The following is a 27,654-nucleotide window of genomic DNA, read 5'->3' on the forward strand; positions in this document are numbered from 1 at the left end:
CCCCCCCCCCCCCCCCCCCCCCCCCCCCCCCCCCCCGCCGCACATATTTTAAGGCTGTGACCTGGCATTGTTTTAATAAAACCTGCTGTGTTGTTGATCCTTCTTGGGCTCAGCCTTTGTTATGGGTCATGGATCTGGAGGCCTCTGGATGCAGTGCAGATGCAGGGCAGAACTGACTCCATTTTGGAATTCCTGCTGTAAAAATCTTGTTCTTTGTTAGCCCTGTGGAGTCCACCCCGTCTCACTTGCCTTGTAACCTTTTTCTGGATGTCCGTGGAACCCCTGGGGCTTGTTAATGTGGGGAGTGCTGAGTGTGGGAACCAGTCCGCTCACCGATCCCAGGCTCTTAGGAAGTGGTTCCAAACCGTTCAGGGCAAGTTTGTCTGTAAGTGGGCATGTTATTGATGTGTTGACATCAAATTAATTTCTGCAAGCAGAAGTTACCAAAAGCAAAATCAAAAGCCAAATGAGGAAAAAAATGCTGTGTTTGTGGCTCATATGATAGGAGGCTATTTTCCCTAATAGGTTAAAAGTTTCTACCTCTAAACAAAGGCCGGTAAGCAAGTAGAAAAATGGACAAAGGATCTAAATAGATGATGGTTCACAGAGAAGAAAGGAATCAGGGCTCTTCATTATATGAAGGTGTTCAGCCTACGATCAGAGAAGGAAACGCCCTGAGAGACATTTTTTTTTCCTACCTACAGATTCGGTCTTCATGTTCTAGGGCTGCCGTAACAGAGTACGACAGTCTGGGTGCCTTAAGCAGCCGACATTTATTTCCTCACAGTTCTGGAGGCTGGAAGTCGGAGGTCAAGGCATCGGCGGGGTCGGCCCCCTCTGAGGCCCCTCTCCTGGCTGGTAGACGCCGGACTTCTCCCGTCTTCACGCTGTGTGTGCCTGTGTCCTCCTCCGCTAGAAGCACACCAGTGGCCCTGGATCAGGGCCCACCCTGATGACTTGAGTTTTAACTTAATTACCTCTTTAAAGACCCAGTCTCCGAATAGAGGTGACCCTTTGAACGGCACAGGTCCACTTACAGGTGCAAAGTTTTTACAGTTCTGTCAGTTTTTTCCCCGAATAACCTTTTCTCCAGACATTGTAATAAGAATGCTGTGTATAATACATGTAACATGCAAACTGTGCTGTTCATATTCTCGGTAAGGCTTCTGGTCAGCGGCAGGCTATTCGTAGTTAAGTTTCGAGGAGTTGCAAGTTATATGTGCATCTGACTGCCGGAGGGGGTGGGGGTTAGCATCTCTAATTCCTTGGTGTTCAAGGGTCGGCTGTACTAATTTTGAGGTACTGGGGGTTAGGACTTAAGCATATGAATTTGGGAGGGGGACGAAATTCAGCTTGTGACAATGACAAGAAAAAGTTTTGTTACACTGTTGGAGAAGGAAAGGGGAAATTAGCACTCATACGTTGCTGGAGGTGGTACGTGGTACAAACCGAGACGGGTTCTTTGAAGAGTAATTTGTTGTTATTTGTTAAAATTCAAGTGGATTCCTTTAACCTAAGTTTGATTTCCAGGAACTCTCCAAAATGAGAACATGTGAGGTTCTTCCTTGACACTTGGCTCATAATAGCAAAAGACTGGAAACAACTCAGCGTTGTCCATATGGCATGGGTTAGGTATGGTTAAAAAAAGAGAGAGAGGAATTTCTTTATGGACAAATATAGAATGTTCTAAGGAGAAGCATGGTAGAGAGCAGTGCTTAGAATGATACCATCTGCATGAAAGGGGAGAAGGCTTATAGGTATTTGTGTAGACTATTTTCTCTGAGGTTGCACCAGATGTGTTGGTAATTTGGGGATGGAGGCTGGATAGCCCGGGGCCAGGGGTGAGAGGGAAGGTTCTCAGTGTATACATTTTGGTACCATTTAAATTTTGAAATGTGAATTTATTAAATAAAGGAATCATTTTCTTTCACTTATGAGAGAATTGTATCACAAGGTCGCTTATAATTTACGTTTTTCAACGTGATGTTTTAAAAATGGAATTATTCTGATTAAAATCATTCTTGTTTTAAGAACGCTTCTGATTTATTTTTCTCAGAGTGCCCCACAAGTCATGATTTGGAAGGTTTTATGAGGGCCGTGATTCCACGTCTGGGCAGTGACAGCGCTTGGTCACTAGGTCACTGAGGACAGGTCAAGTGTGTCCCTCGAGCCAGACCATCCTTGTCAGACAGTCTTGCCTCAGGCTTGTAGGGCAATAATTTTTTTTCCATTCCAGTGTGGAATGTGTATGAATCATTGTTCCAGATTTTATGTTGCTCAGACACTCCCATGCAGGGAAATACTATTTAGTAACTTGTTAATTGGGCTGTTCTGGTTTTACTGGGTTATTTGAAGGCATTTATGGGTGATGATGTTGATAAAGCTAATAGCACTTTGTGTGTGTTGGGTACCTTGAACTTTGCAAAGTGCTTCCACATTCATGATCTCGTTATATTGTCAGTTGAACTTGGCGCTTTAGAAGCAGATTATTACCATCTTTTTATGGATGAAGAACTGGAAGCTTAGCTGTCTTGCAGTGAGTAAGTGACAGGGTGTGCAGCGGCTCTGCTGAGGAGGAGGGCGTGAGTGCTCAGCTCTGGTGGTCCAGTGATAACTTGAAGCTTTTCGACGTTGGTCGTGTAGTGCAGGGGTTTTCAGTGGGGGCAGTTCTGGCCCCCAGAAGACACGGTGGTGTCTGGAGACGTTGTCGGTGATCAGGACTGGGGGTATGTTACTGACATCTAGTGGGGAGAGGGCCAGGGCTGCTGCTCAACACCCACCCATGCGCAGGGTGGCCCCTTGACAGCCGACCCTCCCCTGGCCTCAGATGTCAGCAGTGCTGAGGGTGAGAAAGCCTGACGCAGAAGCCCGTCCTGCACTCTCCCCAGCTCATCCATTTACTCCCTCGTGAACGTTTGCTTTAGGATCCATGGTGGTAGAACTTTCTCGGAATCCTGCCTCGTGGCCAGTGTAAGAGGCCTTTCCTGTCTTGTGTTGTGCATGCGTCCTGCCTGGGAGGCGGGATGGTGCCCGCAGGTGTGTTCCTGATGGCGCACAGGTTATGTGTCTCCAGATCCCACGATCTGTCCCTTCGCTCTCTTCCCGGTTTTCATAGCATCTCTGTCCTCATCCAGGTTGGGAGATAGGCAGAGTTTATTCCTAGCACCCTTGCCTTTTGGTGGGAAAGAAACCAGCAGTTGGGGTTGTAGTTCGGGAATTCTAGCTAGGAGAGGGAAGAGCAAAGCAGAACCCAGAGCTTTTAGGGCTCGTCGGGACCATGGTGGGAGAGTCAGCCTATAGAAAGGGAGAGAATGATTGAGTACAGAGGATTGGGGCTGTGGAGGAGGATGAGTGTTCAAGGGAAGGTGGCAGATCGAGTGATGGCATCAGTGATGGGACTGGGGGTTGCTGGTGGAAGGGGGTGGGGTGGACAGAGAACACTGTTGGCAGGCTCTTCTTGGACAGAGGATGAGACAGACCTTGTTCTCTGAGGCAGGAGGAAGAGTGAGGACAGACGTTTGGGCCTGGTGGACCGAGCAGGGAGGGGGGGGATACCCTGGGTGCGTGTCCTCAGGGGAGCTGCCCTGTGAGCCGTGACGCGCACGGGGCAGGGCGGCCAGGACATCTCGTGGCTGGGGGAGTAGCTGTGCGGGGGCTGGTGGGCTTTGGAGCTCGGTGCATCCTGGGGGCAGGGGTGGGGAGGGTGGGGATGAGAGCAGGGCGAGTGGGCACCTGCGAGCAAGGGGCTGCTTCACCACGACAGAGTCGGGAATTCGTACTGCAATTTAGTGCGAGCTATCGGTTATTTTAAAGCAAGTGTGTATTTTGTTTCGTTTTGTTTTTAAAGAGAAAGGAGAGTCACTCTTGCTCCATGAATGACCTGTGGACACCTTCGTCCACCTGTCCAAACCTGTCGTCCCCCTCCACCTCCCCTTCCCGGAGCTCCCTGTCAGCAGATGGCGATGCCCGGTGTCCATCTGAGCGAGGCCACGTCTGGAAGTGACCTTGACTCCCTGGGTACCTCCAGGCCCCGTCACTTCTGCCTCCCCAGCGGCTCCCAGTGACACCAGGGCCACGCCACCCCTCCGTGGGCTCTGCAGGAGCCTCTAATTACTGTCTGGCTGCTTTTCCACCCACATCCAGGGCTTACTCCAAAGTGGGCATCTGCTCTGCTGCCCTTCACTGACTGTTAGGGGGAGTCTGAGATGTTTAGCGCGGGCTGCAAGATCGGCCTCTGGCACGCCGTGGAGGTCACTGCACCAGGGCGCCCTCCCCTCCGTGCCTTCCCTCCAGTAGGTCCTTGGTGTCCCCTCTTCCCAGCCTCATAGCTTCGTTTCTGCTGGCTGACCTGCGCTTGTCCCCCTGTCCCCTCCCTCTGCTTTGCCCCCAACCCCAGCGCCATCTCCTCATTTGGGCTCATGTTAGACTCCATTCTAACTCTGAGATCCGGCAGGTCCCTGCTCTACCCTCTCCTGGCATCTACTCGTGACAGAGTTCAGGGAACGGTTGTCGGAGGTCTGTCTTGGGCTCCAGAAGGCGAGCTCCCTGCGGAGAAGGCAGGTACTCATCCTGCTCACTGCTGTCTCCTGGTGCTGGCCCCTGGGCCCGGAGGGAGTGGGGACTGAGGGCCGAGAGCGCAGGGCCGGTGACTCACTGGCCCCACTTCCAGGGCCGCGAGTGGCACACCGGGGAGCTGGAAAAGCCAGTTCAGCCGAGAGGGGTCAACCAGTAGGACCTTTTCCTGATTAGTGCTGCCAGTGGAACTGGGGGAAAAAGGCACATTAGTTATAGGCCCCTAGCCACGGTATTTAAAAGGCATGACCTAATGCTGTTTTCCCAAGTGTCCTCGGATCTGGTGGCCCTTGTGTTGCGACAGCCTTCAGACCCCAGCACGTCTGCCACCAGGAATGAGCTGATAAAAGTGGAGGCAGGGCTGGTCTTTCACTCCCTCTTCCTCCAGAAGGTGAAGCCTTTACAACGAAAGGGTGGGGTTTTAGCCTTTCATCTGGGGAGCACTTGTTTCGCTGCGTTCTGCTGTGGCTTTTACATGCCCCTGAGGTATGAGGACGACATGGGAGATGGGTCACTTTATCACCTGGCATGGCTACCTGAAAGGAGAAGAGTGGCATGTTGCAAGGGTTATTTTCTGTGTCCTTGGTGTAGGTCGTTACCTGCCGGGCTCACCCGCAGGGGGTTAGGAGCGTGGGGCTCTGGAAGGGCGGGCGGCGCAGGTGTGGTCACTTCTGTCTTGTTGTGGGTCAGCTCAGTCCTCTCCCGGGGAGTCCTGGGCACAGCTGGCCGCAGAGGGGAGTGACGTGAGGGTGACAACCCGCGGAGTCCGCCTTCATGCCCATGACGTCCGCAGGATGGGAGCTGGGTCAGCACCAAGACAAAGGGAACGGGAACAGAAATGTAAAGTTCCAAGGTTTTAATAGAAAACGAATTTAAGAGTTCCCATGTTATCCAAAATGGTATTGGTCGTTTCTCTGGAATAATTTATTTCTGTCAGACAGGATGCTTTTGGAATGCCTAGAAGGAGAAACACAGACATTTCTCCAGGAGCAGGGACTCTGGAGGTCTACCTGGCATTGGGCTCGTTTTCAAAATGAAGGTCAGAGAATAGTCTTCCTGGTGGGAAGTTCTCTTGAAATCAGAACGACGGGGTGAGTGCACCTGTTCAGAGCAGGTGTCCATGACTGGGTGGTTACTGAGGGGGTAAAATGTTTGTATCTAGAAGGTGGATCCCAAACACATCATTTCAGGCTTCTGTGCCCTGTCCAGTCTCTGCTGAAATTGTCTTTGTTGTACTAGACGTCAAGGGCATTTAAAAGCTTGAGAAAGTGTTCTCCATGCAGTAAAACTTGGAGTGTTTAGAATATCATAGAATCGACTCCGGATGTCAGAATTTATTTGGAATTTTACAAGGATTGTATTTTACAAATGTGTGTATCATTGCCTCTCTGAAGCGAGTGTATGGTCAACACGGTTTACCCTTCCTTGACCACAGTGCACGGTAATTAACACGTACTGAGCTCGACGGTGCTGGGCACTGTCCCCAGGCACTTAGTTTGCTGTTGGTGGGAAACACAGACAAGTGAATGTAAAATGAACATCAGACCAGTGGTTGCTAAAGTAAAAGTTTGCACAGGGTGTAGGGGAGGGAAGCAGGGGAGGGTTTTCCCAACTTCCGCTGAAGCGGAAGGGCTCGCTTCCACCCTGAAGGGGCCAGAGAGCCCTTTCCGTGCCTACTACAGCTAGCATAAGGGATTGAGTTAGTAACGAAGCCTGCCGCTGTTAAGTGCACCCGTGCACACCAGGGTGTGGCGGGTCGCCCAGCCCCAGTGACACTCACGGTTACTCGCCACCAGTAGCTGTGACGAGCATCCACGTCACTGGTTGTCGATCTTGCCTGCTTGCTGTGGGCCGGGCACTTGGTTAGGTCAGAAGCTTGGAGAGGAAACAACTCCCTGAATCCCTCGGGTGAGGGGTCAGGACCCCAGGCCTGGTCTGGCTCATCCCTGAGTGCTCCTTCCCTGAGCACAGGGCGGAGGTTTGCTTGCTTGCTGCTTGGTTTTCAGGGGAGTATCGCTTTGGGATTTGTGTTTAAAACAAGAGCTCTGGAAGTCATGGAGCTGAGTGGTTTCAGGAGAGATGAAGGGAAAAGACACAGAGTGGACACCGGTGAGGACACAAACTCAGGACTTGGGCTAGGGCCTGCTCTTCCCTGAAAACTGTGGTGCTTTGGGGCTGTTGGAAATTGGCTGCCTTTCTACGAAACAAGGGGGCGGATGAAAGGCTGCACTGCTGTTCCCCGCCCCCGGGAGCGTCCCCTTCCGTCAGCTTGCAGGGAGTGCTGACCTGCCCCGGCGCCTCCTGGCTGACACCTGGCGGGGGACGATGACACACGTGTGTGAGCGCTGCTGGCCCTGTGATGGGCTTTGGGGACTGGTTCCCAACCCAGCTGTTCCTGAGGATCACTGACTGAAGTTGTTTGAAAGGGGAAGGCCCCCCCTCCCCAGGTCCCCCTCTTCAGAGATTCTGGTTCAGCAGGTCCAGAACATGCTGCCTCCAAGCGTCTGACGGAGGCCGGCACAAGCCGTGAAAGCCCACCGATGTCATGGTGGCTTTTCCTGCAAGGGACTCACTTGCACACGCTTTTCTTGCTGTTACATATTTGTGAACATTTTCAGTTCCAAAATAACAGTGGGAAAAAAACCCCCTGAGATTGTTTAAATTTTTTTCTGGTTTTGTTTTTTAAAAATAATTTCCCTCTTTTTGTTTCCGTAGGACACTAAATTGTGGATAATAATGGAATACCTTGGTGGAGGCTCCGCACTAGATCTTGTAAGTATCCCCCCCACCCCAATGCCTAAATACGCATCAAAGTTCTTCTCAGTAAATCTTGGTTGTAAAGGTAATTCTGTTTTTATCCACTTGTGTTTCCCTTTTCAGTTGTATGGAAAGGGGACCAAAATATTCCTTATAATATCTGTTTCTAACAATATTACTGAAAATTATAGTTTTCCTTTTTTTTTTTTAAAGATTTATTTGAGAGAGAAAGCGTGCACGAATGGGGGGAGGGCAGAGGGAGAGAATCTCCAGCAGACTCCTCACTGAGCGCGGAGCCCTACAGGGGGCTGGATCCCACGACCCTGCGATCATGACCTGAGCCAAAACCAAGAGTTGGACCAACTGACTGAGCCCCCCAGGTGCCGCTAGTTCTACTTTTGAAAGCAGTTTTGCTGTTTCCTGGGAAGCCAGTGAATTCATTCATAGAAGCCGTGAAGGATTCTGCCTATCATTGTCTTACTTAACAGTTTGGTAGCTTGTCTTCCAAACTGGTTTTAACTTTTGTGGAACTGAGATCCCATTATTGTTTCCCATTTCAGATAGTAGCTTGGCTTCCAAAATATGCACGTAACGTAACTAATTAGAATCAGGACTTTTAAAACTTACTTGATTTCAGGAGTAAGATGGGCAGGCAGTGTGTGATTGCAGGACGGTGTCACCCATTGGAGCCGTGGTCAGGCCAGGCGGGGGTGTACACTTCTGTTTCTCTTCCTGCTGGTGCTTGCGTGCATTTGATGGTGGAGCTGGGCCCACCCCGGGGTCTTGTCTCCTACCTGGCTTGGGCCTGCTGTGCTGGTCCACGAGCGAGCTAGTGGAAGGTAGCGAGGGGCTGACCTCAGAGCCACAGTCTGCAGCTTGCTGCTCTTGGTAAAACATGCCTGCATGTTGGCTTCCGGCCAGATGCTTACAAATAACCAGTGAATCATAAGCATTGCTTAAGTTGTCCTAGAAACACAGTATATGCAGAACAAATTTTTAAAAACTCACACAGTTGTTTAGCAGTTGACATCTTGTCCCCACGGTGGTTACACAGTGAAATCAGTGTACTCAGCACTCTTTTCCTACCTGTCCTGGAAGGGCTGGCTTTGGGGTCAGTGGTAGTTTCTGGGACAGGCCTCGTCTGTCACTTTCGTGTTAGAATGGCCCGGCAGACCATCGTCAGGATGATGGGCCTGCAGTTTTCACTGCTCCTCAGAGTGGTTGCTAGAAGAAGCCCATGTGTTTTAGTGGTTGTAGTCTTAACACAGATTTTATCCACTAAGGAAAGAAGTGCCCTTTGGTTAAAAGGAGAGTCCTTTCTCACAGTGGGAGTAGCAGTTAGTAGTTTTTTGGGGGGAAGGTAAACCTCTAAAACCTTATGTATCTCTAAAAGTATTACGTACCCAATTTTAAAATAGCACATAATGTTATAAACCATAAAAGCAATTAGTCAAAGTAGTGTTCAAAGGGAAATTTCAAGGAAAAATTTAATACAGTATCAACAATTGTATTAAAATGAGAAGAGCAACAGAACAGCCGGATAAATTTCGTGACTTGCTTTGCATCTTTTCCATAAATATACACATGACACAAAGAGCTTTTCATTTTTGACTGTTTTGGGAAATGCTACAGGAATATAGAAAATAATCTCATTTTGGGTAATTAGATTTACTGTTACCCTGAGTGCATCTCTTCCGTGGCATACATGACGTCGTTTGCCGGGACGCTCTCCTCCAACACTGAGCCCTTCAGAGAAGAAGCTGTAGTCTCTCAGTGCTCTGGTTTATTCATTCTTAATGCCACAGTAATTTATTTAGTGGCAACTGTCGTTGGAGCTTTGAAGTCTGTGAAATTTTAGACATTACAATTGGAAGGAGGTATAGAACTCTCCACTTAAAAAAAAAAAAATCTCGTGTGGTATCAGTCCGAGCAAACTGCCATCCACCGTCCACATTAATGGCTCTCCTGATAAGAACCAGGCATCCTTTTTTGGACATCCCTAATCATTTCATTTTAATTGAGGAGCAAATGGAGACGCTCAGAGGCTGAGTGTCCCAGCTAGCAAATAGAGCTGGACTTTGGACCTCGTTGTGCCCAGCTGCAAAGCCGATGGCCTTCCGTGGCCCCACACTGTCCTTCCCATCCCTCTGACTTCTGACTTCGTTGTATCTTTCTTATGTCCCCTTGCTGTTGGCCTGTCCCCAGCCTGCAAAGATGAGGACGTGTTAATAATAGGAGACAAGAATTATTTTTGAATGTTGAAAACTATTAGGATTATTTTGCGAGAGTCTATTATTTATAAAAGATTTTAAGAATGGGAATATCGTTGCATATAAAAATTTGTATAACCATGTAACTGAATATATGGATTTGGGGCATTTTTCTGAAAAATTAACCTTGCTTTTATTGCATGTCTCCCCAGTAAGACGCATAGTGCTAATATGTGTACATGTGACTTTGGAGGAGCCCCACACGTTGGGGCCCATGCAGGGAAAGGTGACCAGGTGTGCCTTGTTCAAAGAGAGGGCCATGCCATCCCCTCGAGCATGTAGATCTTGCTGGCTCTTTCTTCATCTTTTCCTCTCTAGATTCATCTTTTCTCTTCATGTACTTGGTCACTGACATAGCTTGGGCTACCATGGCACATGACAATGGACTGGGGGCTTAACCAACAAACATTTATTTCTCGCAGTCCTGGAGGCTGGGAAGTCCAAGGTCAAGGCATGGGCAGATCTGGTGTCTCGTGAGGCTCGCTTCCTGGCTTGTAGGTGGCGTCTTATATCCTTGCATGAGGGAGAGCAGAGAGCCCCGGAGCGAGCGCCCTGGCCTCTCCTTGATATGGGCACTAATCCTGTTCGTGAGAACTCCACACACATGATCTCATCACCGTCCGGAGGCTCCACCTCCTAAAACCATCGCATTGGGTGGGAGGTTTTCAACATTGGCATTTTCAGTGGTGGGGTCGGCACAGCAGTTCAGTCCCTAACAGAATGAAACCTGTCTAAAGTTCCAGTCTGTTCAGAGGTAGTCGGCTGTCTCTGTAACCCCTCCGCATTCTTGGCCATAAGCATGTTGAAGTATGGTGTGCAGATTTTGTTTTTCGCTTTTTCCCCTCTGCATTGTCGTTACCAGGTCTTTTTACTTAGGCTCTTGGGCAGTGGTTGGATTCCTCGCATTGAATGTTAAGGACACGGTGGCCTGGGATGGGCAGATGGCCACCCTCCTCCAGCATTGCCTTTTGACCACGTCTTGTAGTTAATTTGGAGGGGGGCTTGCTTTTCATTCTGGAATCAAGGTTCCACGTGGAGGCCGGCTCCAGGTGGGGATGGGAGACAAAGACAGAATCGCCTGGCTGTTCTCCGGTGGGAAGTGGGGTGTTGCGGTTGCAGGTAGTAGGGAGCTGTCTGGGTGTGAGAGTGCTTTCTCAGGCCTCTGCCACCGAGCCCTTTGAGGTAGCAGCGGTGTCCATGTCGGAGCTCAGGAGAACTGCAAGCCTGATCCCCTCTTGCTGTTTTATACATTTGGAGGTGGCCCGAGAGAGGAAAGTGACTTTGCCCCAGGGTGAAGATGGTTGGCTTCCAGACCAGCCCGAGAATCCTAGTCTGCAGCATGGCATATAGGTAAATCTTGGGCTCCACGGATAAGACAGATCAAAGGACACAACTGGAAGGCTTCATTAACTTCAACTTTGGAATTCACATAGATCTGCTTTTTGTGACTCACTGAGGGGCTGTCCCACGCTTGGACTTCCCAGTCCTGTTGTCTGGGCACGGGCCTCTCTCTCTCTGGAGGAAGATAGGCTAATGCTGTTGCAGAGTGTGTCCCTTGGAGCTTTCTCTTCCTCTTTCCTGGTGTTGGATCCTTTTTGACTTTTTAAAAAAAAAATGCAGTTGATACCTTTAACCTGCTATTTGAGCAGCAAAAGATGGGATCTGGCATGAAGAAAGTATTAGACACTATACAGCTTAGTTTTTTTTTCATTTCTGCACCCAACATGGGGCTTGAACCCACAACCCCAAGATCAAGAGTCACATGCTCTTGCGACTGAGCCAGCCAGGCGCCCCCAATATAGCTGAGTTATTAAGAGCCACGAATGTTAGAGTAAAATAGGCATATATTTTATTTTGAATGCATACATGTGAGTGTGCTCGATTTGTTGGTGTTTTTTGTTTTGTTTTGTTTTGTTTTAGTTTGAAAGATAATGAATACATTGAAATAAAATGTTCCTAGGATCCCCATAGAAGCCCTAGAAGGCGCTGTGAGGAAATGCTGGGTTCTGGTTTGAAAGCCACGTGTGTAAATAATTTCTCAGGTTCTGTCTGCTTCCAGGGTGCCCTGACTTAGGAGTGTAGTAGGGGTTGGCAGTTGAAGGCTTGGTAACCTAAAACGTGGTGGATTTCAGGTGTGTCTGCTACATGTCAGGCGCCGTTCCAGCTGCTGGAAGTTTCTGCAGTGAACAAGGCAGAAGGAAATCCCCCTGGCACGGAGCCGTATTCTGCTGAGAGGAGAGCGTCCATTAAACTGTGTGTCGGAGAGCGCTAGAAGGAGAAGAAAGCCAGCTGGGGTGGGTCGGGAGGCTCGCAGTGAGGATCAGCAGCAGACAGCCAGAGTCGGGAGGATCTGTAGGGACTAGCTCAGTGGGTTCTGCAGGAGAATGTCAGGGATGGCCTTGGCATCTCGCTGAGAAGGAGCCGTGCGCCCTGAAGCGGTCACTCGGTCAGGCAGAGCTGTCTGACGGACTTCAAAATGAATATGCAACATGGTTTAGCAATGAGATGGCCTGTTGGTTAATGTTAGGTCACACTGCTCTTGTAGTGGCCCCCGAACAGTGTCTCGGTTGACCCGGGAACAAAGACTTCTGCAAAGTCTTCTTCCCTGCTGCTTTCTTTACTTGGGCAGGGGGGCGTGCTTTCAGTATGTTTTAATTGTTAGGCAAAATGTCTCTTCGGGACTGAAGAAGTTTTTAGGTTTTAATCTTGACCTTGTAACATGTGCCTCTGTTCTATCATCTCAAACTACTTCTAAGATGATCATTTAAGGGGCGCTTGGATGACTCAGTCGGTTAAGCGTCTGCCTTCGGCTCGGGTCGTGATGTCAGGGTCCTGGGATCGAGCCCTGCATCGGGCTCCCTGCTCAGCGGGAAGCCTGCCTCTCCCTCTCCCTCTCCCCCAGCTCGTGTTCTCTCTCTCTCTCTCTCTCTCTCAAATAAATAAAATCTTTTTTAAAAATTAATATGACCATTTAAGTAACACTAATCATTCTTTTCTTACTAGTTAGAACCTGGCCCTTTAGATGAGACTCAGATTGCTACCATATTAAGAGAAATACTGAAAGGACTTGATTATTTGCATTCAGAGAAGAAGATTCATAGAGATATTAAAGGTAAGAAAACCTCTTGCTCGTATTCCTCTGAAGTCCTAAGGCTTCGTGTTGATGGGAACGTGCAGTGGAGTTTAGCTGGTACGTCTCTCCTCGAGGGAGGTTCTCCTGCGTGTGTTTGGAGAGAGCCTTCGACATGCCTCAGGTGGGGGTGGCTTTCAGGGGGATCTCCCCAAAAGCGTACCTTTGGTGCCTGCTCTTGTCGAGCACGTGATCTCGTGGCGGGAGGACGCGCGTGTTCCCGGAGCGAGAACGGGTGGAACCACACTGCGAATAACGTCAGGAGGCGTCTCGGGTTTTATTTCACAGCTGCCAATGTTCTGCTCTCTGAGCACGGCGAGGTGAAGCTGGCCGATTTCGGGGTGGCGGGCCAGCTGACGGATACCCAGATAAAAAGGAATACCTTCGTGGGCACCCCTTTCTGGATGGCACCCGAGGTCATTAAACAGTCAGCCTACGACTCAAAGGTAAGGCCCGGCTCTTCACGTCCGCTGGCTCTAGGGGCTTGTCCTCTTTTGCTTCAACCTTGCAGCTTTTCCAGTGCAGTGAAGCGAGTTCCTTGAAGTAGGACATAACGGCAGTTCTCTCAGACCTTGGTTAAAAACAGGCTTCAGCTCTTCCTGCTGCATCATTTAATGTCCTTTATCTATCCAGCCCACAGTTGATGAGGTTTTTAGCTTAAACACTGTGTGCCTGATGGTGGTAGGCAACACTGGGAAGGAGCACGTTGGGAGGTGGGTGTGGAGGAACAGAGGACCACGGTGGCCAGACAGGAACGGGTTCGGGCCTGCTGAGACGTCTAGGTGGAGGCACGTGGGTGTGTGGGTCCGCAGAGAGGGGTGGGAGGTTGTCCCGTGTAGAGGTGGTGCTCGGAGCCTGAGTGGTGTGGATGACGGAAGGGGACCCTGGGCAGAACTCTGAGCAATATTTCGGGGACAGGCAGAGAAAGAGGGTCCCACAAAAGAAGTGGAGAGTCCACAAAAATACAAGACCAGAATCTGGAAAGAATATGCTTTTATTGATTGCCAGATTGTTCCTCTCATTATTTTTAAATCTCAGGATCGTTATTCCGAGAGGCTCCTTCCCAACATGAGGCAAACCATAATTCCTCTTTTCTACCGTTTTTACCTGTCATACATTGTACTCTCCCAATTTTTCCTGGGTTCTCTTTCCCCCGGTGCCTTCACCTTTTTTTGTCTTTGTCCTTGTCTTCGTCGTCTTCTTTGTTTTTTTTTTTTTAAGATTTATTTATTAAAGATTTTATTTATTTGAGAGAGAGAGACAGATAGTGACAGAGAGTGCACAGGTGGGGAGGAGAGGGAGAAGCAGACTCCCTGCTGAGCAGGGACATGGGGCTCCATCCCAGGACCCTGGGATCATGACCTGAGCCGAAGGCAGATGCTTAACTGACTGAGCCACCCAGGCGCCCCTGATTGATTGATTGATTTAGAGAGAGCACACAGCACACTCTCGCACTCAGGAACAGGGGGCGGGGAGAGGGGGAGAGAATCCTGCTGAGCATGGAGCCCTATTTGGGGCTCGGTCTCATGACCCTGAGATCGTGACCTGAGCTGAAACCAAGAGTCGGACACTCAACCAAGTGAGCCACCCAGGCGCCCCCTTCAGCTTCTTAAACTAATTAGTATAGACTAAAAAACCTAGGGACCCTGCCTCAGGAATCTCTGATTTAACTCCCCTCTCCCCGCAGACTGCTCATTCTCAGATTGTACCCAGAATAATCTTCACACGGTCCACAGAGAGCTGGCTCTTCTGAACCAGCAGTTTCTAGGCAAACAAATATTTAACTCACATACATTTACAAGCCAGGTGTTGTCTCCTCTTTCTAAAGGGGAATCTTCTCTGTCTGCAGTAGCCTTCCCACCTCGTGAAGCACAGCACCCGGAGCACAGAGTAGCCTTGCCGCCAGCCCTCAGGGCGCCATTGTGGGTCCGCAGCTGTTGAACGAGCCATGTGGCACCAGAGTCACAGGCGTCCCTGTGCTAGCATGGCAGAGACGGACCTGGCTCGCGCACTTCTGAGTTGTCGTGGCGGCCGTGACTGCCCTCATCCTCCCCATGGCCTTGGTGGCCGTGGCCCGAAGGTGACTGTTGAGTTCTCAGCCCCCAGTGCGATAAAGCTGTGTAGTCTTCATTTGCTTGTTGCTTGTTAGCGTGCTGCCCTGTGTGAGGGGTCACCTCCAGAACAATCTCTGCAGCCACTTCTGTTGGGGTGCTATCATTTTAGGACTTGACAGGAACTTTTGTGTTCAGTCCTTTCTCTTTATTTTAGGCTGGGCCCGTTTATCAGAGTTCGTAGATCGAGATTTTGGAAGGCACTAGAATCCACATTTCTGAACTCCTCTGATGACCTTGCACTGATTACTCTCCTCTCTTCCTAGTAAATGAGCTGCTCAGCCACGGTGCTTGTGAATCCGGATTCAGATCTTCTATTTTCAGGATTAAACGGCTCACTTGATAGCTCACTTGACCTTCCCCTTCCCGTCCGTCTTCCTCCTTGGGGGCTGCTCTGGATGTTTGCCCAAGATGTGGCCTCTAGCAGGGGAGATTTTCCTGCATCGTAAGGCTTGGCTACCTTTTTCCCCGGAGTTTTTGTCAAGATCAGAACACTTGAATCCTATCAGTAGGTGTTGCAGTGTTTTTCTTAGGTAGATTTAAAGGCGCTCTCTCCAGCTTAGGGGGTGCATACTTGGTCGGGGAGCGTGAAAAGGTATGCCACTCTTCTCACTGACCTTTAACTATACCTCTTTCTCTGGCCTATGTCAAAAGCTAAATCTTTCACTTGCCTGGGTCACATTCAACACCTCTTAACTGGAAATCACGTGCAAAAATTATGTTGATGTGAAGTTTGCTTCCCAGGTTTGTTGACCCAGTAGGTGTTGAAAGTGCAGATAAGGCTGATGTCTACGTCTGAGTCTGGGGCCTTGGGGATGAAGTGACATTAGTTCCCTGCCATTAGGTGTGGCTCTGGGCTAGCAGCTTTTGTCACAAAGGGACTGTTTCTGCATTTGCTTTGTGGATATCCTTCTAGTGCCTGCCTCCCTTCTCAGAGGCTTGCCTGGCAGGGCCGTAGGTGCTCTTGGAGGGGGGCATTGTGGTTACTGTGGTCTCCTGATACACAAATGTATTTGGCTTCTTTCCAGTTGCCCTTTCCATTCTTTTCCTTAGGTGTCCATCCAGACATTTGCCCCATTAGTCTTTGCATTCCATTAAGATTCTTTTACCATTATTAGGACCCCTTGCTCCCATCATACTCATTTTTGGTACACTCACTGATTTTCAAAGGAAGGTCAGGTTGGCGTAAGGCTAGAATGCCCCTGCCTCACTAGCATCCTCATCTTACTGAACCAAAGGGAATGTAAGCCTTAGTTTTATGTACGTCTAGAACCTTGTTTAATGAAATGACCTCTTAAGGCAGTATCTTTGACCCCTTGTCATTTGTCCAGACTCCTTAGGTGTCCTGAAGTGTTTGTACATAAAGGCCATCTTACGTTGGTCTCAGTCCTTAATCTAAACACAGCATTACTAGATCATGATTGTCCATATGTCTTAAGAGCCTTCATTATTACTATTTTTAAGGTGAAGCAGGATAGCTTGGTTTATTTTAAGAAGTCTTGAGACTTTGAAGATGGTGCCACGGGAGATAACTGCTCTCCCACAAAGGAGCGTTTGCATTCCACACCTGAGCAGGGTCTTGGCTGAAGATTGTTAATCTTTCCCCCCCCCCCCGCTCTTCTTTCTTTGCAAGGTTATTACGATGGTGTGTTAGCAAATGGATTGGAATTGTCCCTGTTCGGTGTCTGTTTCTCTGTATTCATGCATTTGGTTATTGCTGTAGTTGGGCCTGATGCTCAGTAATTTACATCTTCAGTGAGTGATCGCAGTACTGGGTGACTCTAGCAGGGAGCGGGGAGGGCAGGGGAGCTCAGTGCGGAATGTCAGAGCGAGCTGGGGAAGGCTGCACGGCCATAGGGCTTTGCAGTTTGCGGCCCCTCCAAGATGAGGGAGGCATGGATGTTCAGACCCCAGCCTGGTGTGGGAATGCAGTGACATTTGTATTTGGATTGTAGATTGTGGTGAAGAACGTGGAAGGAGATGAGGCCAGAGAAATTGACTTGCCTGGTGACTGAAATACCCCGTAGACACTGAGAAGCCAGTGTCAGTGTTCTCTTGTAAATAACTTTTTTCCCTTTTTTGGTCTCAAAAGCAGTACATACTCTTTAATCTGGAGAATGCTGGAAAAAAGATAAAAAAAGAAAAACATCTGTAGACCTACCACCCCAGCACAGGCTAAGTTATTTTGGTGTCCAGTCATCTCTGAAATAACTTCGCAGTCTAAACCATGGTGAAAAATGGAAATAGGTGATATGTTGATGGAAAAAAATGAGATTATTAAAGATAAATGAAGACCGGCAGTAGTAGCCTGCCAATTTTTGGAATCTGTGTGGTTAGCCTGTCCACGGCAGCCTGTGACTGGCCTCCCTGTCCCCCGGGCTGGGCCCGCTGCCCACCCCCTCCTCCCACTCCCCCCGGTCCCTGCACAGGATCAGGAATTACCCACAGACCCAGCTGTGAGTGATGAGCCCTGGGGGTTGCAGGCAGGATGTGAGTGGGAAAAACATGCAGCTAAGAGATTAACGGTAGGCTTTATTTTAGCACGTAGTAATGATTGGGACTTTTCTGATCAACCACGTATTGCTATTTAGTGTTGAAATGATATTTATTTATACCTCTGTGTGCTGCGTATAAACGTGTTCTTCAGTACTGCATTTAATTAAGTAAATAGTTTCTATCCATTTTGAGCTATGTTCTGACTAGATATAACTGATTTGGGATTCTTGTTCCTTTTCTTTCTTTTTTTTAAAGAAAAGATTTTCTTTTATTAACCATCTATTAACACTTTCATCCAGGTCACTACAGCTTAAAATAGATCACTGCCCTTTCCCAGCTATTTAGTAACTAAGAGCAGTGGATAAAATCCATACACTAGTTCAGGAAAGTTCACATCCCCATCAGTTCTGAACATTTGATTCACCAAGCTTAGATTATTTAAAAAAGAAGGATCAGAAATTAAACATCACAAATGAGATTTTTTTTTTTGTCACCATTAAATGTCTGAATTTTAAACAGATTCTTGGATTGGTGGTTCATATCCATTGGCTCGTTCAACTTGAGCATGGTCTTCCCAGTAGCTTTTCCAGAATTACTTACTGCCTTCACCACGAAGCGCCATGAGCTTTCCTAATTCAAAGTTGGGCTTTTTCAGCATTTTTACTTTTCTAACATAGACATCATGGAGTGGATAAATGGACTGACAAGACTTTTCTATGTCTTTTGTGATGCTGTCTGGAATCAATGTATTGACCACTTCTTTCAGGTCATTTGTCTGCACATCTTGGGCCATGATTTCTATCATTGTTTTCTGAATTTAGCAGACTTGTTGGTGATGAGCATAAGAGGTCTTCTGAGTCTGATTGTTGCATTTTTTAGCAAAACCAACACAAAATAGACAAAGCAAATAACCATCGGTAGTCTTGACATCGACCTGAGCTTCGATCATGGTCTGCCTTGTTTTTTGACTGTGGAGCACATTTTGTCACGGGTAAGATCCATGCCATGGAAATTAGGCAGTTTTTGTCTTGAATGTCCTCAGTAATTAGCTTGAATTTTCCAAATTCACCTTCGTCATTCTGCAGATCAGCAAAGCTCACTTCAAAAACACAACCCTTGGGGAATCGGATGTGACTTTGATTCCTTTGAGTTCCCATGACTGGTGTTTTTCCAGTATTTTTTAGGTTGATCGTAGTCAGTGCTTTCACGTCGTACCAATCTTTTCTTAGAAAATGGATCGACCACTTTCTTCTTGGCTCCCTTTATTGCCACCTTTCCTAAGGCACTGGTTCTTCCCAGCCTCCATGGTGCTGCTCAGGAAGCCGAAAGGCAGGATTCTTGGGTTTTTTCCCCTCCTCCTCCTCTTGATTATAGAGCCTTGACTGTGGTTCCTTTTAGAATATTTTCTGCACGTAAATTTTTTATACCACTTACATCGTGTTGTATCTGCAGATTTGTAGCCAGCTTACTTTTACTTAATAGGATATTGCAAGGATCTAGAACGTTGTCTATTAGTAGCAACCCCCTCCCCGAGAAGAGTCCCTGATCATCAGTACCAGAGAACTCCGTGTTGTCACTTAGGAGCATGCTACTAGAACTGTCCATGTAGGAAAACAAGTCTGTTTGCAGATGTGTATCTGTAGTACAGAGATACAGGATTATATCTTTAACCCTATATAAGGGCAGGTGCCCTTAAAACTTTTGACTTGGGCTTATATTGAAAACCACTGTTTTCTCTTAATATCTAATTTCATGGTTTTCCCAGATGGCATAAAACACGTCTCTTCTTCTACCTCAATTTTAATTGTTTTGGAAAATAACTGCCCTTCCCCCACATAACTTTTATTTTAAAACCTAGACACGTGTTTCCATCTGATGCCATATTTCCTAAGTACAGTAATAGACAAACTCCATTATATCTGTGATTCTCTACCAATGTCATTGAATATGCGGGATTTCAGTAAATGTGTTAAGTGCATCATCATTCTTCTAAGCTTTAGCAGAAGTAATGCTGCAGTGGAATATTTTTGGCAGCATACGCCATTTTCTAAATCTAAAATTATTTATTTAGGATAGATTCCTAGAAGAGGAATTTATTGGTTTTAACAAGCTTGGATGTTTTTATGGCTTCATTTGACATTGCATCCATCAAGTTTTCCACATTAGTCAGCAGGATGTGAGATGTCTCGAGAGGGAGTCTCCAGGCAGGAAGACACTTAGGAGCCCCCCAGAGAAGCCCCAGGGAGAGAGGATAGCTCTGAACTCAGCCACGGGCAGGAGGGACAGGGGGTGACCAGGTGCCGAGAGGCCAGGAGCCACACACCTGGCCCTGGCTGATGTCGGAGGACCCAGAGAGGAACTGACGAGCTGGTGCGACACACGGGCTCCTGGCTCGGCTGCCTGGCAGGATGGCACTTGTTTCACCACGACGAGGCTGTACTGGCCGGCCCTCCCCGGGGGAAGCAGGAGGGCGATGTCTGAGCCTCTCCTCTGAAGACCGTGGCCATGTCTTGGGGGTGGGGCTGGGAAGGCTGCTTCGTGTGCCGGCTGCTGGCCCATACTGGCACGTGGAAGCAGGGGCAGGTCCTTGAAACCTGGGGCCTGTCTGCTGCTTGTCCCGCCGGGAGCCTGGTCCACAGCCCTTGGGGCTCTGAGGGAAATGAGCGTATGCACATCTGGAGAGAGGCTGCCAGCGAACACCGTCGTGGGCCTGGCTTTCTCATTATGGAGTTTGTAAGTGCTTGTGGGATGCTGGGGGTCGAGAGGTTGTCCGTCAGGGGTGCCCAGCAGCAGGCCCTGCATAGAGCAGCGGTTCTCTGCAAGTCCAGGAAGGCTGGAGCGGGCTGCCGGCAGGGAGGAGCACCTGTTGTGTGAAGAGCCCCTGACACGAGGGCTGCGCAGTCCCGGTTCCTGTATCCCCCCCTCCCGGTAACCGCACCCCTGCTCCCCTCCACCTGCTCCTGCCGGTACAGATGCTCGCCTGCCGAGCATCCCCCCTTCCTCCTCCTCGGCGCACGGGCTCTGGGATCGGTCACGATTTTACTGATTTTAAAAGTAATACACACGTAAGCTAAAGCAGAGTCTAAGCTGCCAAGGGAAGGGAAACGGGAATAGGACTCCTGATGCTGGTTCTTCCAGTCTGATCCCTTTCGTGCAAAGAATTCAGAACAGGGCTTGCTGACAGACCTGTTCTCACTGAGGACAGAAGAAACACAGCGTGTGTGGTAGGCACCGAGCCCACGGGCTGCCGCGCAGGGAGAGAGCAGCGAGCGTCTCTCCCACTCACTAGGGTTGCGAGACCGCAGCAGGTGTTGAAGGTCGGAAAAGTCTGGGTCCCGCCGTGACCTGAACGGTGTCTCAGCCTTTCATTGCTTTGCCGTAGAGTGAGCGTGAGGGATCTAGTAGGTTCTGACTTTCGACAGGTTTCCTGCGCACGGTGACCAGAGCAGAAAAGTTGTGCGAGGCGGGCTTCGTGTGGATCCTAATTCCAATAAACCAACCGTGACAATATTTTTTTGAAGAGTTGAGAAAATTTAACTATTACAACATATTAAATTATTATTAAATTAAAAATTATTATTAATTTTAGGTCTTGCTAGGTAGTACAAAAACCTTACTGACAAGCTGAGGTAGTCAGGGGAAAATGTCACGCTGTCTTTGACTTACTTTTAAATACACTGTGGCAAAGAATAGACAAAACCCATATGGCAAATTGTTAATCATTAACTTCATGTTAATTCTATTAATATTCTCCTCTATTAATATTCTGTTACTATTCTCCACTTCTGTGTGTGTTTGAACATTTCCGGAAGAAACCCATTTTAAGTTCTGGGCACTCTGTGAGGTACCTTGCTCAACCACCCTGGTATTATTCCCATTTTGCAGATGAGGGAACTAGGCTCACAGGTTAGATTTTTTTTTTTTTTTAAGATTTTATTTAATTTAGAGAGAGCACATGCGAGAGAGCATGGGTCAGGGGAGGGGTGGGAGGAGGGAGGGGCTGGGTCTCACAACCCCGAGACCACGACCTGGGCTGAAACCAAGAGTTGGACCCCTAACTGACTGAGCCACCTAGGCGCCCTGGTGAGATATTTTGTCTAATGTTGTAAGACTTTGGTCGTAGAACTGGCATTTAAACCCAGGTCTCTCAGACCAGTGTGCCTGCTTTCAACCTCACAGCTGGGCTTGGTTGTAAGCTGTCTTGATGGGCTGAGTCTCAAACACCTCTCTATTCCAGACGTGCCCTCTCTGCTCACTTCTAGTTAACTATGCCATTACTCCAGGGATTTAAATTACCGTGGAGTGCCTCGTACTTCCAGTGGTAAATGGGAGATGAGTAATTGTAAAAGCCGCCTTCAGTGCAGAGCTAGAAGATGTTCTGTATATTAAATTTTCTCCTGTGTGTTTCCTATTTTGAAATCATATCAAATCTTTATCTTTTTTGTTTTCACTTAAAAATAATTATCTTTTGGGGCGCCTGGGTGGCTCAGTCGTTAGGCGTCTGCCTGCGGCTCAGGTCATGATCCCAGGGTCCTGGGATCGAGCCCCGCATTGGGCTCCCTGCTCAGCGGGAAGCCTGCTTCTCCCTCTCCCACTCCCCCTGCTTGTGTTCCCTCTCTCGCTATATCTCTCTCTGTCAAATAAATAAATAAAATCTTAAAAAAAATAATAATTATCTTTTTTAAAACCTTAGAAGTACGTGGAGATGTATTTCTTCTTTCTAAGAAGTACATTTACTTGAATTTATTCCTTCTTGGTATCTCTAAAAATGCTTTTGTTGTTGCAGGCAGACATCTGGTCCCTGGGCATAACAGCCATCGAGCTCGCAAAAGGGGAGCCCCCTCATTCCGAGCTGCATCCCATGAAGGTTTTATTCCTCATTCCAAAGAACAACCCCCCCACGCTGGAAGGAAACTACAGCAAACCCCTCAAGGAGTTTGTTGAAGCCTGTTTGAATAAGGAGCCAAGCTTTGTGAGTTTCTCGAGCTCGGGGTGGGCGTCTCTTTCTGTGTGGCCAGACTTGGTCTAGACCCATCTTACTGGAATTTCTTTAGTCACTCTTACCATAGTCATCATTGTCCTCAAGATCTCCTTATGTTTTGTTTTTTCTTTGGGGGGATGGCTGGGGGCAAAGGGAGAGGGTGAAGCAGATGCCCCGCTGAGTGGGGAGCCTGACTTGGGGCTCCATCCTAGGACCCCGAGATCATGACCTAAGCTGAAGGCAGACGCTTAACTGACTGAGCCACCCAGGCACCCTGCTGAAGTTTTTATTGTTTTTTTAAAAATATTTTATTTATTTATTTGACAGATAGAGACACAGTGAGAGAGGGAACACAAGCAGGGGGAGTGGGAGAGGGAGAAGCAGGCTTCCCGCGGAGCAGGGAGCGTGATGTGGGGCTCGATCCCAGGACCCTGAGATCACGACCTGAGCTACCTAGGCGCCCCTGTTTTATCTTTTAAGAAACAGAAATCTACTTATTTTCTAGCATCTCATACCTCATTGAGCCTGAAGATTGTTCTCTTTAATATTATATGTGGAATCATAAATTTTTAATATTTATAGTGAAAGGTCAGGCTATTTTTAGCCATTTTTAGCAATTGCAAAGTCTGGCCAGAAAAATAATGGCTGAATATGTCTTTAAAGTAGATGTTTTCACATTCTTCTTGGCATGTGTTAGGAAAGAAAAGACAAATAAAAAAATATAAATGAACCACCCACCTTGCCCTCCTGCCCCTTCCTTTTACTCTTGTTTGTGTATAATTGACTCCAGCAGAACCATGTGGCAGGAGCCCGGGTATAGCTTGAGCCGAATTCCCTCTCTGAATCAGGACACATCTTTGAAAGTTACCTCTGTATTTTGGTGTTACGTATAGCACCCTATGTCCTTGGCTTGTTTCTGAATCTTCTAGCAGCGTTGTCTGAAGCCCAAGCTGAATCCCCTTTTTAATGAACTCTTACCAAAAAATGGGTGACTGATTTTACAAGAACACCATGGTTTTCTAATATGATGCCAGTTTTGGTAAAGGAATGAAATGGGGGATGCGGCATTTTCTGCGAACCTCTAGGGAACGTGGCCTGAGATCACCAAGTCCGCGCTTTATTAACGCATCAGGCGTCGGGGGGTGAGGGCTGTTCTGTCTGTCCACGACGCTCTGAACTTTGTGTTATGATGTGAGTTCCCGGCCACGGTGCGTAGGCTAGAAGCACCCAAGAAGATACACCCAGACGTGTACACATCTTCCCATTAAAAACGGATTTCTAGTATCCACATCCTTGCCCAGTGCACACATCTCCACCCCTACCCTGACCCCAAGCACACTGAGGAGAAGGAGGAGAAACGGAGAATCTGAGCACTTCTGAGACGCTTGGAGTTTCACGGGGAGTGAGACATCACCTGAGGTGACCCAGGTTTTCTATAAGCTTGAATTTGAGAAACACGGCTGGCTCTCGTGAATAAAGCTTTAGTAAGTGGGAGCTTAGCCTCTCTGGTAGTGGTTGTGTGTTCCTGTCTGCCCTCGTTTGGGCGACGCCCGGTCTCCTTGGGAAGTTGCTCCCTGTAACTGGGTTTGCCATCCGCGAGGGGAAGGCAGCTGCCGACTTCAGAGTGTGCTGTGCGGCTGTGGCCATGTGGAGCCGAGGACCCGGGTGAGGTCCTCACCGCGATCCCAGGGAAAGACACTGGGAAGCCCGCCTTTCTAAGTGGGGGAAGCTGATGAGTAAGAGCACTCGGGTACTCTTTCAGCGTCAAAGAAAAGGGTGTTTCTTGGCTTCTTTCTGGTTTCCTCTAGATGTATCCAATTAACATCCATCTATTTTGGGGGGTGGAGCCAAGTAGTAACGTAGAAAGTTAACAGAGTAACACAGGACACGTTTTCTCTCTTGTTAGCATTTGTAATAAAATTTTTTTAAAAACCAGGAGGTATAGTTTAGCTGTCTTGAATGATCTCTGAAATTCTCTGACACGTTTTCTGTCAATGCCTCTTTCTGGGGAAAGGTTTTTTGCTTTTGTTGGGTGGTTACCTGTAATGTGTTACGGACCGCATTAGATACCAAATGCCACGTCCACACGGTACGTGGGTTCCCACCCATGGGTGCTGCATGACTAGTGTTTGAATCATGGCTTTTGTTCGGGAAACAGACTTTGAAGCAGAACTCGATCTTTACGTCTTAGCGTGGGTGTTTGACTTTTTGAGGCCAAAGTGTTTCCTTTGGGGGTAGAATCAGGTGGAACGCAGGGAGCTTCATCTCTTACTTTGTTTTGTTTGGCGGTTTGTTTTCCAGAGACCCACCGCTAAGGAGTTACTGAAGCACAAGTTTATAATACGCAATGCAAAGAAAACATCCTACTTGACTGAGCTCATCGACAGGTACAAGAGATGGAAGGCCGAGCAGAGCCACGAAGACTCCGGCTCTGAAGACTCAGACACGTAAGTCCGCTCCGCCTGGGCGTGCAGGACGCATGTGACCTGGGCCGGGCCCCCGCGGACGGGCGGGCGGGCGGCCTGCCTGGGAGCCCTGTGCATGGGTCATGTTCGCGTTTGTTCTCTCTTATTTGGGGTGGGGTTTTTTGTTGTTACTTCTGGATTTCTTTGTTAATTTGTTTTTAGATAATCCAGGTTGATGGTGATTTTTATGTCAGTATGGGACAATTTGGGGGCCTTTTTAGCCTCTTTTTGTTGCTAGTGGAGTCTCCAAGAAAAATCTTTGTGGTGGAACGGTCCATAAAGAACTAGACCTGGTCTCCTTTTCCTTTTCTTTCTCCTGCCCTTAAAATATCGGTCAGATGTAACAGCTTTAAATGTATTTTTTTTTAAAGCCACAAATGCATGTTTTTGCGATTCTGTGTTGTGCTGTGGTTGATGGTGGGGTTGTAACAGAACAGTAACAGAAGTTACTTGCTAAAAACTGGTATCAAGTTAAGCATCTTGGAATTCAGTCAGCCAAAGAGATGGATGAGGTCTCAGAGCCACTTTGGTGTGTTGGGGTGGGGGAAGCGGGGCCACCTGCTCTGACGTGGAGGTTGGTGTCACGAATAGAAGTGTTCCGATCTGGGTAGCACCTCTTCTGTTCTCCCTCACACTCAGCTAGAAGTCCAAGTCGACCACCAGCCCAGGTCTACATGCCAGGCCGGTTGAATCAGAATTTCTGGGGCTGAGACCCAAGTGTTTCGGGGTCCCCAGGAGCCAAGAGTGAGATCATGACATGGAGAGATGAGGGTGGTAGCAGTGGGGACGAAAGATGCACAGGCAGCCTGGAGAAGCAGCTGGTCAGGGCGGGGAGGAGGCCGGGGCTCGGGAGGCTGAGTTTGGGGTGGGACATGTTTGAGTTGCGGACAAGACATCCGGGACGGTGTGTCCAGTGTAGAGTGGCACCGAGGTTTGCAGTTCAGGCGAGGCACGTGGGCAGCTGTTGGGGATTTCGGGTTGTCGTGCTGTAAACGGTCATTGGAGCCATGAGAATGAACACGGTCACCCAGAGCATCTCTGCAGAGTGCGAAGGACCGAATGCCGGGAAATGCCAGCGTCGGGGATGGACCTGTGGACGGCCCGAGTGAGGGCCGATCTGGGTGCAGGGACTGGAGGGGGGAGGAGCAAGAACATCGAGCTCAGGGCTCAAGCGGGTGAAGGACCGCGCAGGAACCCCGTCCGGTGGCGTGCAGGGGGTCAGCGGCCTTGGTCGCAGCAGTTGCAGGGCCAGGGTCGGCTTTGGGGTGAGGGGAAGGTAGGCGGAGGCAGTGAGTGTGGCGGACACACCGAGAAACGAGACTGGGGCGATGGCTGTAGCTGGAGGGGCCATCGTGTTGCGGGAGTGTTGAGGGGAAGGAGCCTAAGGGGAGGAGAGATGACATCTGAGAGCGGGGCCGTCAGCGGAGTGGAGGACGGTCGTGGGTCGTGGACGGCGGGGTGGGGCCGCTGGATGCTGGCGCCGTGGGACGTTAGGGAGCCTCACAGTGATGGTGCCGGGGGCAGGGGCCCTCTGAACACCCGAGAGGGACTGGAGGGGGTGATGGGTGGGGAATGGGGTGGGAGGTAGGTGTGGGGTGTAGGGGTGGCCGGGCAGGCCTGCGGAGTGCGGGTCTCCTCGGGCGCAGGGCTGTGCGCTCGCTCACGGAGTTCGCCTGATTTCTCTCCAAAGGGAAACGGATACGGACAGCCAGGCCTCTGGAGGCAGCGACTCTGGGGACTGGATCTTCACTATCCGAGAGAAAGATCCAAAGAGTCTTGAGAATGGAGCTCTTCAGCCTTCAGACTTAGAAAGAAATAAGGTAACGCAGGCTCGTTCCTGTCATCCGTTGGTCCCCAGTCACTTGTGTGCGGAGCCTGCTGTTCGGGGGCGGGGCTCCCTTGGGCAGCCTGTCGTGGGATTTCGCTGTCCGGGACAGATGAGACGATCGGTCGTCTGATGATCCAGAGTCGGATCCGCGAATCTGGCCTCGGGTCTGTACCGCAGGGCCGCTTCCTGCTCTGCAGAGCCTGGACCCCCCCCCCCCCCACACACCCCCCGAGGCCTCGGCCTTTCCTGATGCTTGCGCGTGGAGCGGGGGAGACCTCACCCATGAAGTGACGTTCGGTCTCTCTGGACAGAACTCTGCCTTATATATTGGGGTTACTCATAAAAGATACCAGAATTTTGGGATTAAGTTTTTGTTTAAGGATCTTAAAAGCAAATGTAGTGCCTTTGGTACTTATATGGAACTTTATTTTGATTAATTGGTTTTATGCCTATTTAAGTTTATGAAAAAGAGTCGCTTTAAAGCACCGTGGTATAGTTTCTCTCAGGCAGCGTGGACCAGTGGCTGTCCCCTGGTGATCCTGTAAGTCTTGCTTTGATAGGCAGATGGGAGTCATTACAGAGATTGCAAAAGTAGAAAGTAGGCCCCTGTCCTATCATAGTCTCTTGCAACGGCCAGCTTCGAGCTGATTCCATTTCCAGAGTTTCGGTAGTCAAGTCCTGCTACATAGACAGCACAGGGGTGCCATTCGGTGTCACCTGCACCCGCATAAGGGCCACTCCCGGGGCCTCTCGGGCCTTGGCGCCTGGAGTCCAGACACTGGTTCGCCCAGCTGCATGAGTTTGGCACATCACTGCGAAGGAAACGTTGCAGGCTAGTGAAGGACCGTGAGACAGTCCCATTTAGTGATCACAGCAAATGGGCGGGCACCTGGCCGGCTCAGTCAGTGGGGCATCGGCTCTTGATCTCGGGGTTGTGAGTTCGAGTCCCATGCTGGGTGTAGAGAGTACTTAGAAAAATAAAATCTTAAAAAAAAGAAAAGATATCACAGCAAATAGAGAGCATTTCAGACTTTACGTTAGCTA

At 49.0% G+C, this 27,654-nt stretch overlaps 1 protein-coding gene and 1 pseudogene across 2 annotated transcripts in view; one reads left to right on the top strand and one right to left on the bottom strand.

Annotated features, from left to right (window-relative positions):
• STK24 (serine/threonine kinase 24) overlaps positions 1-27,654 on the top strand; it is a 111,266-nt gene that overhangs the window by 75,180 nt on the left and 8,432 nt on the right. For both annotated transcript variants that reach the window (XM_032402725.1, XM_032402724.1), the window contains exons 3-8: positions 7,288-7,344; positions 12,603-12,711; positions 13,018-13,175; positions 22,123-22,308; positions 24,619-24,764; positions 26,473-26,602. In XM_032402725.1, the coding sequence (XP_032258616.1) occupies positions 7,288-7,344; positions 12,603-12,711; positions 13,018-13,175; positions 22,123-22,308; positions 24,619-24,764; positions 26,473-26,602 (786 nt within the window). The remainder of the gene's footprint in view (positions 1-7,287; positions 7,345-12,602; positions 12,712-13,017; positions 13,176-22,122; positions 22,309-24,618; positions 24,765-26,472; positions 26,603-27,654) is intronic.
• LOC116631519 lies at positions 16,474-20,309 on the bottom strand (annotated as a pseudogene).

Source organism: Phoca vitulina, unplaced genomic scaffold (genome assembly GCF_004348235.1).
Source record: "Phoca vitulina isolate PV1807 unplaced genomic scaffold, GSC_HSeal_1.0 scaffold5, whole genome shotgun sequence".
Lineage (NCBI taxonomy): Eukaryota > Metazoa > Chordata > Mammalia > Carnivora > Phocidae > Phoca > Phoca vitulina.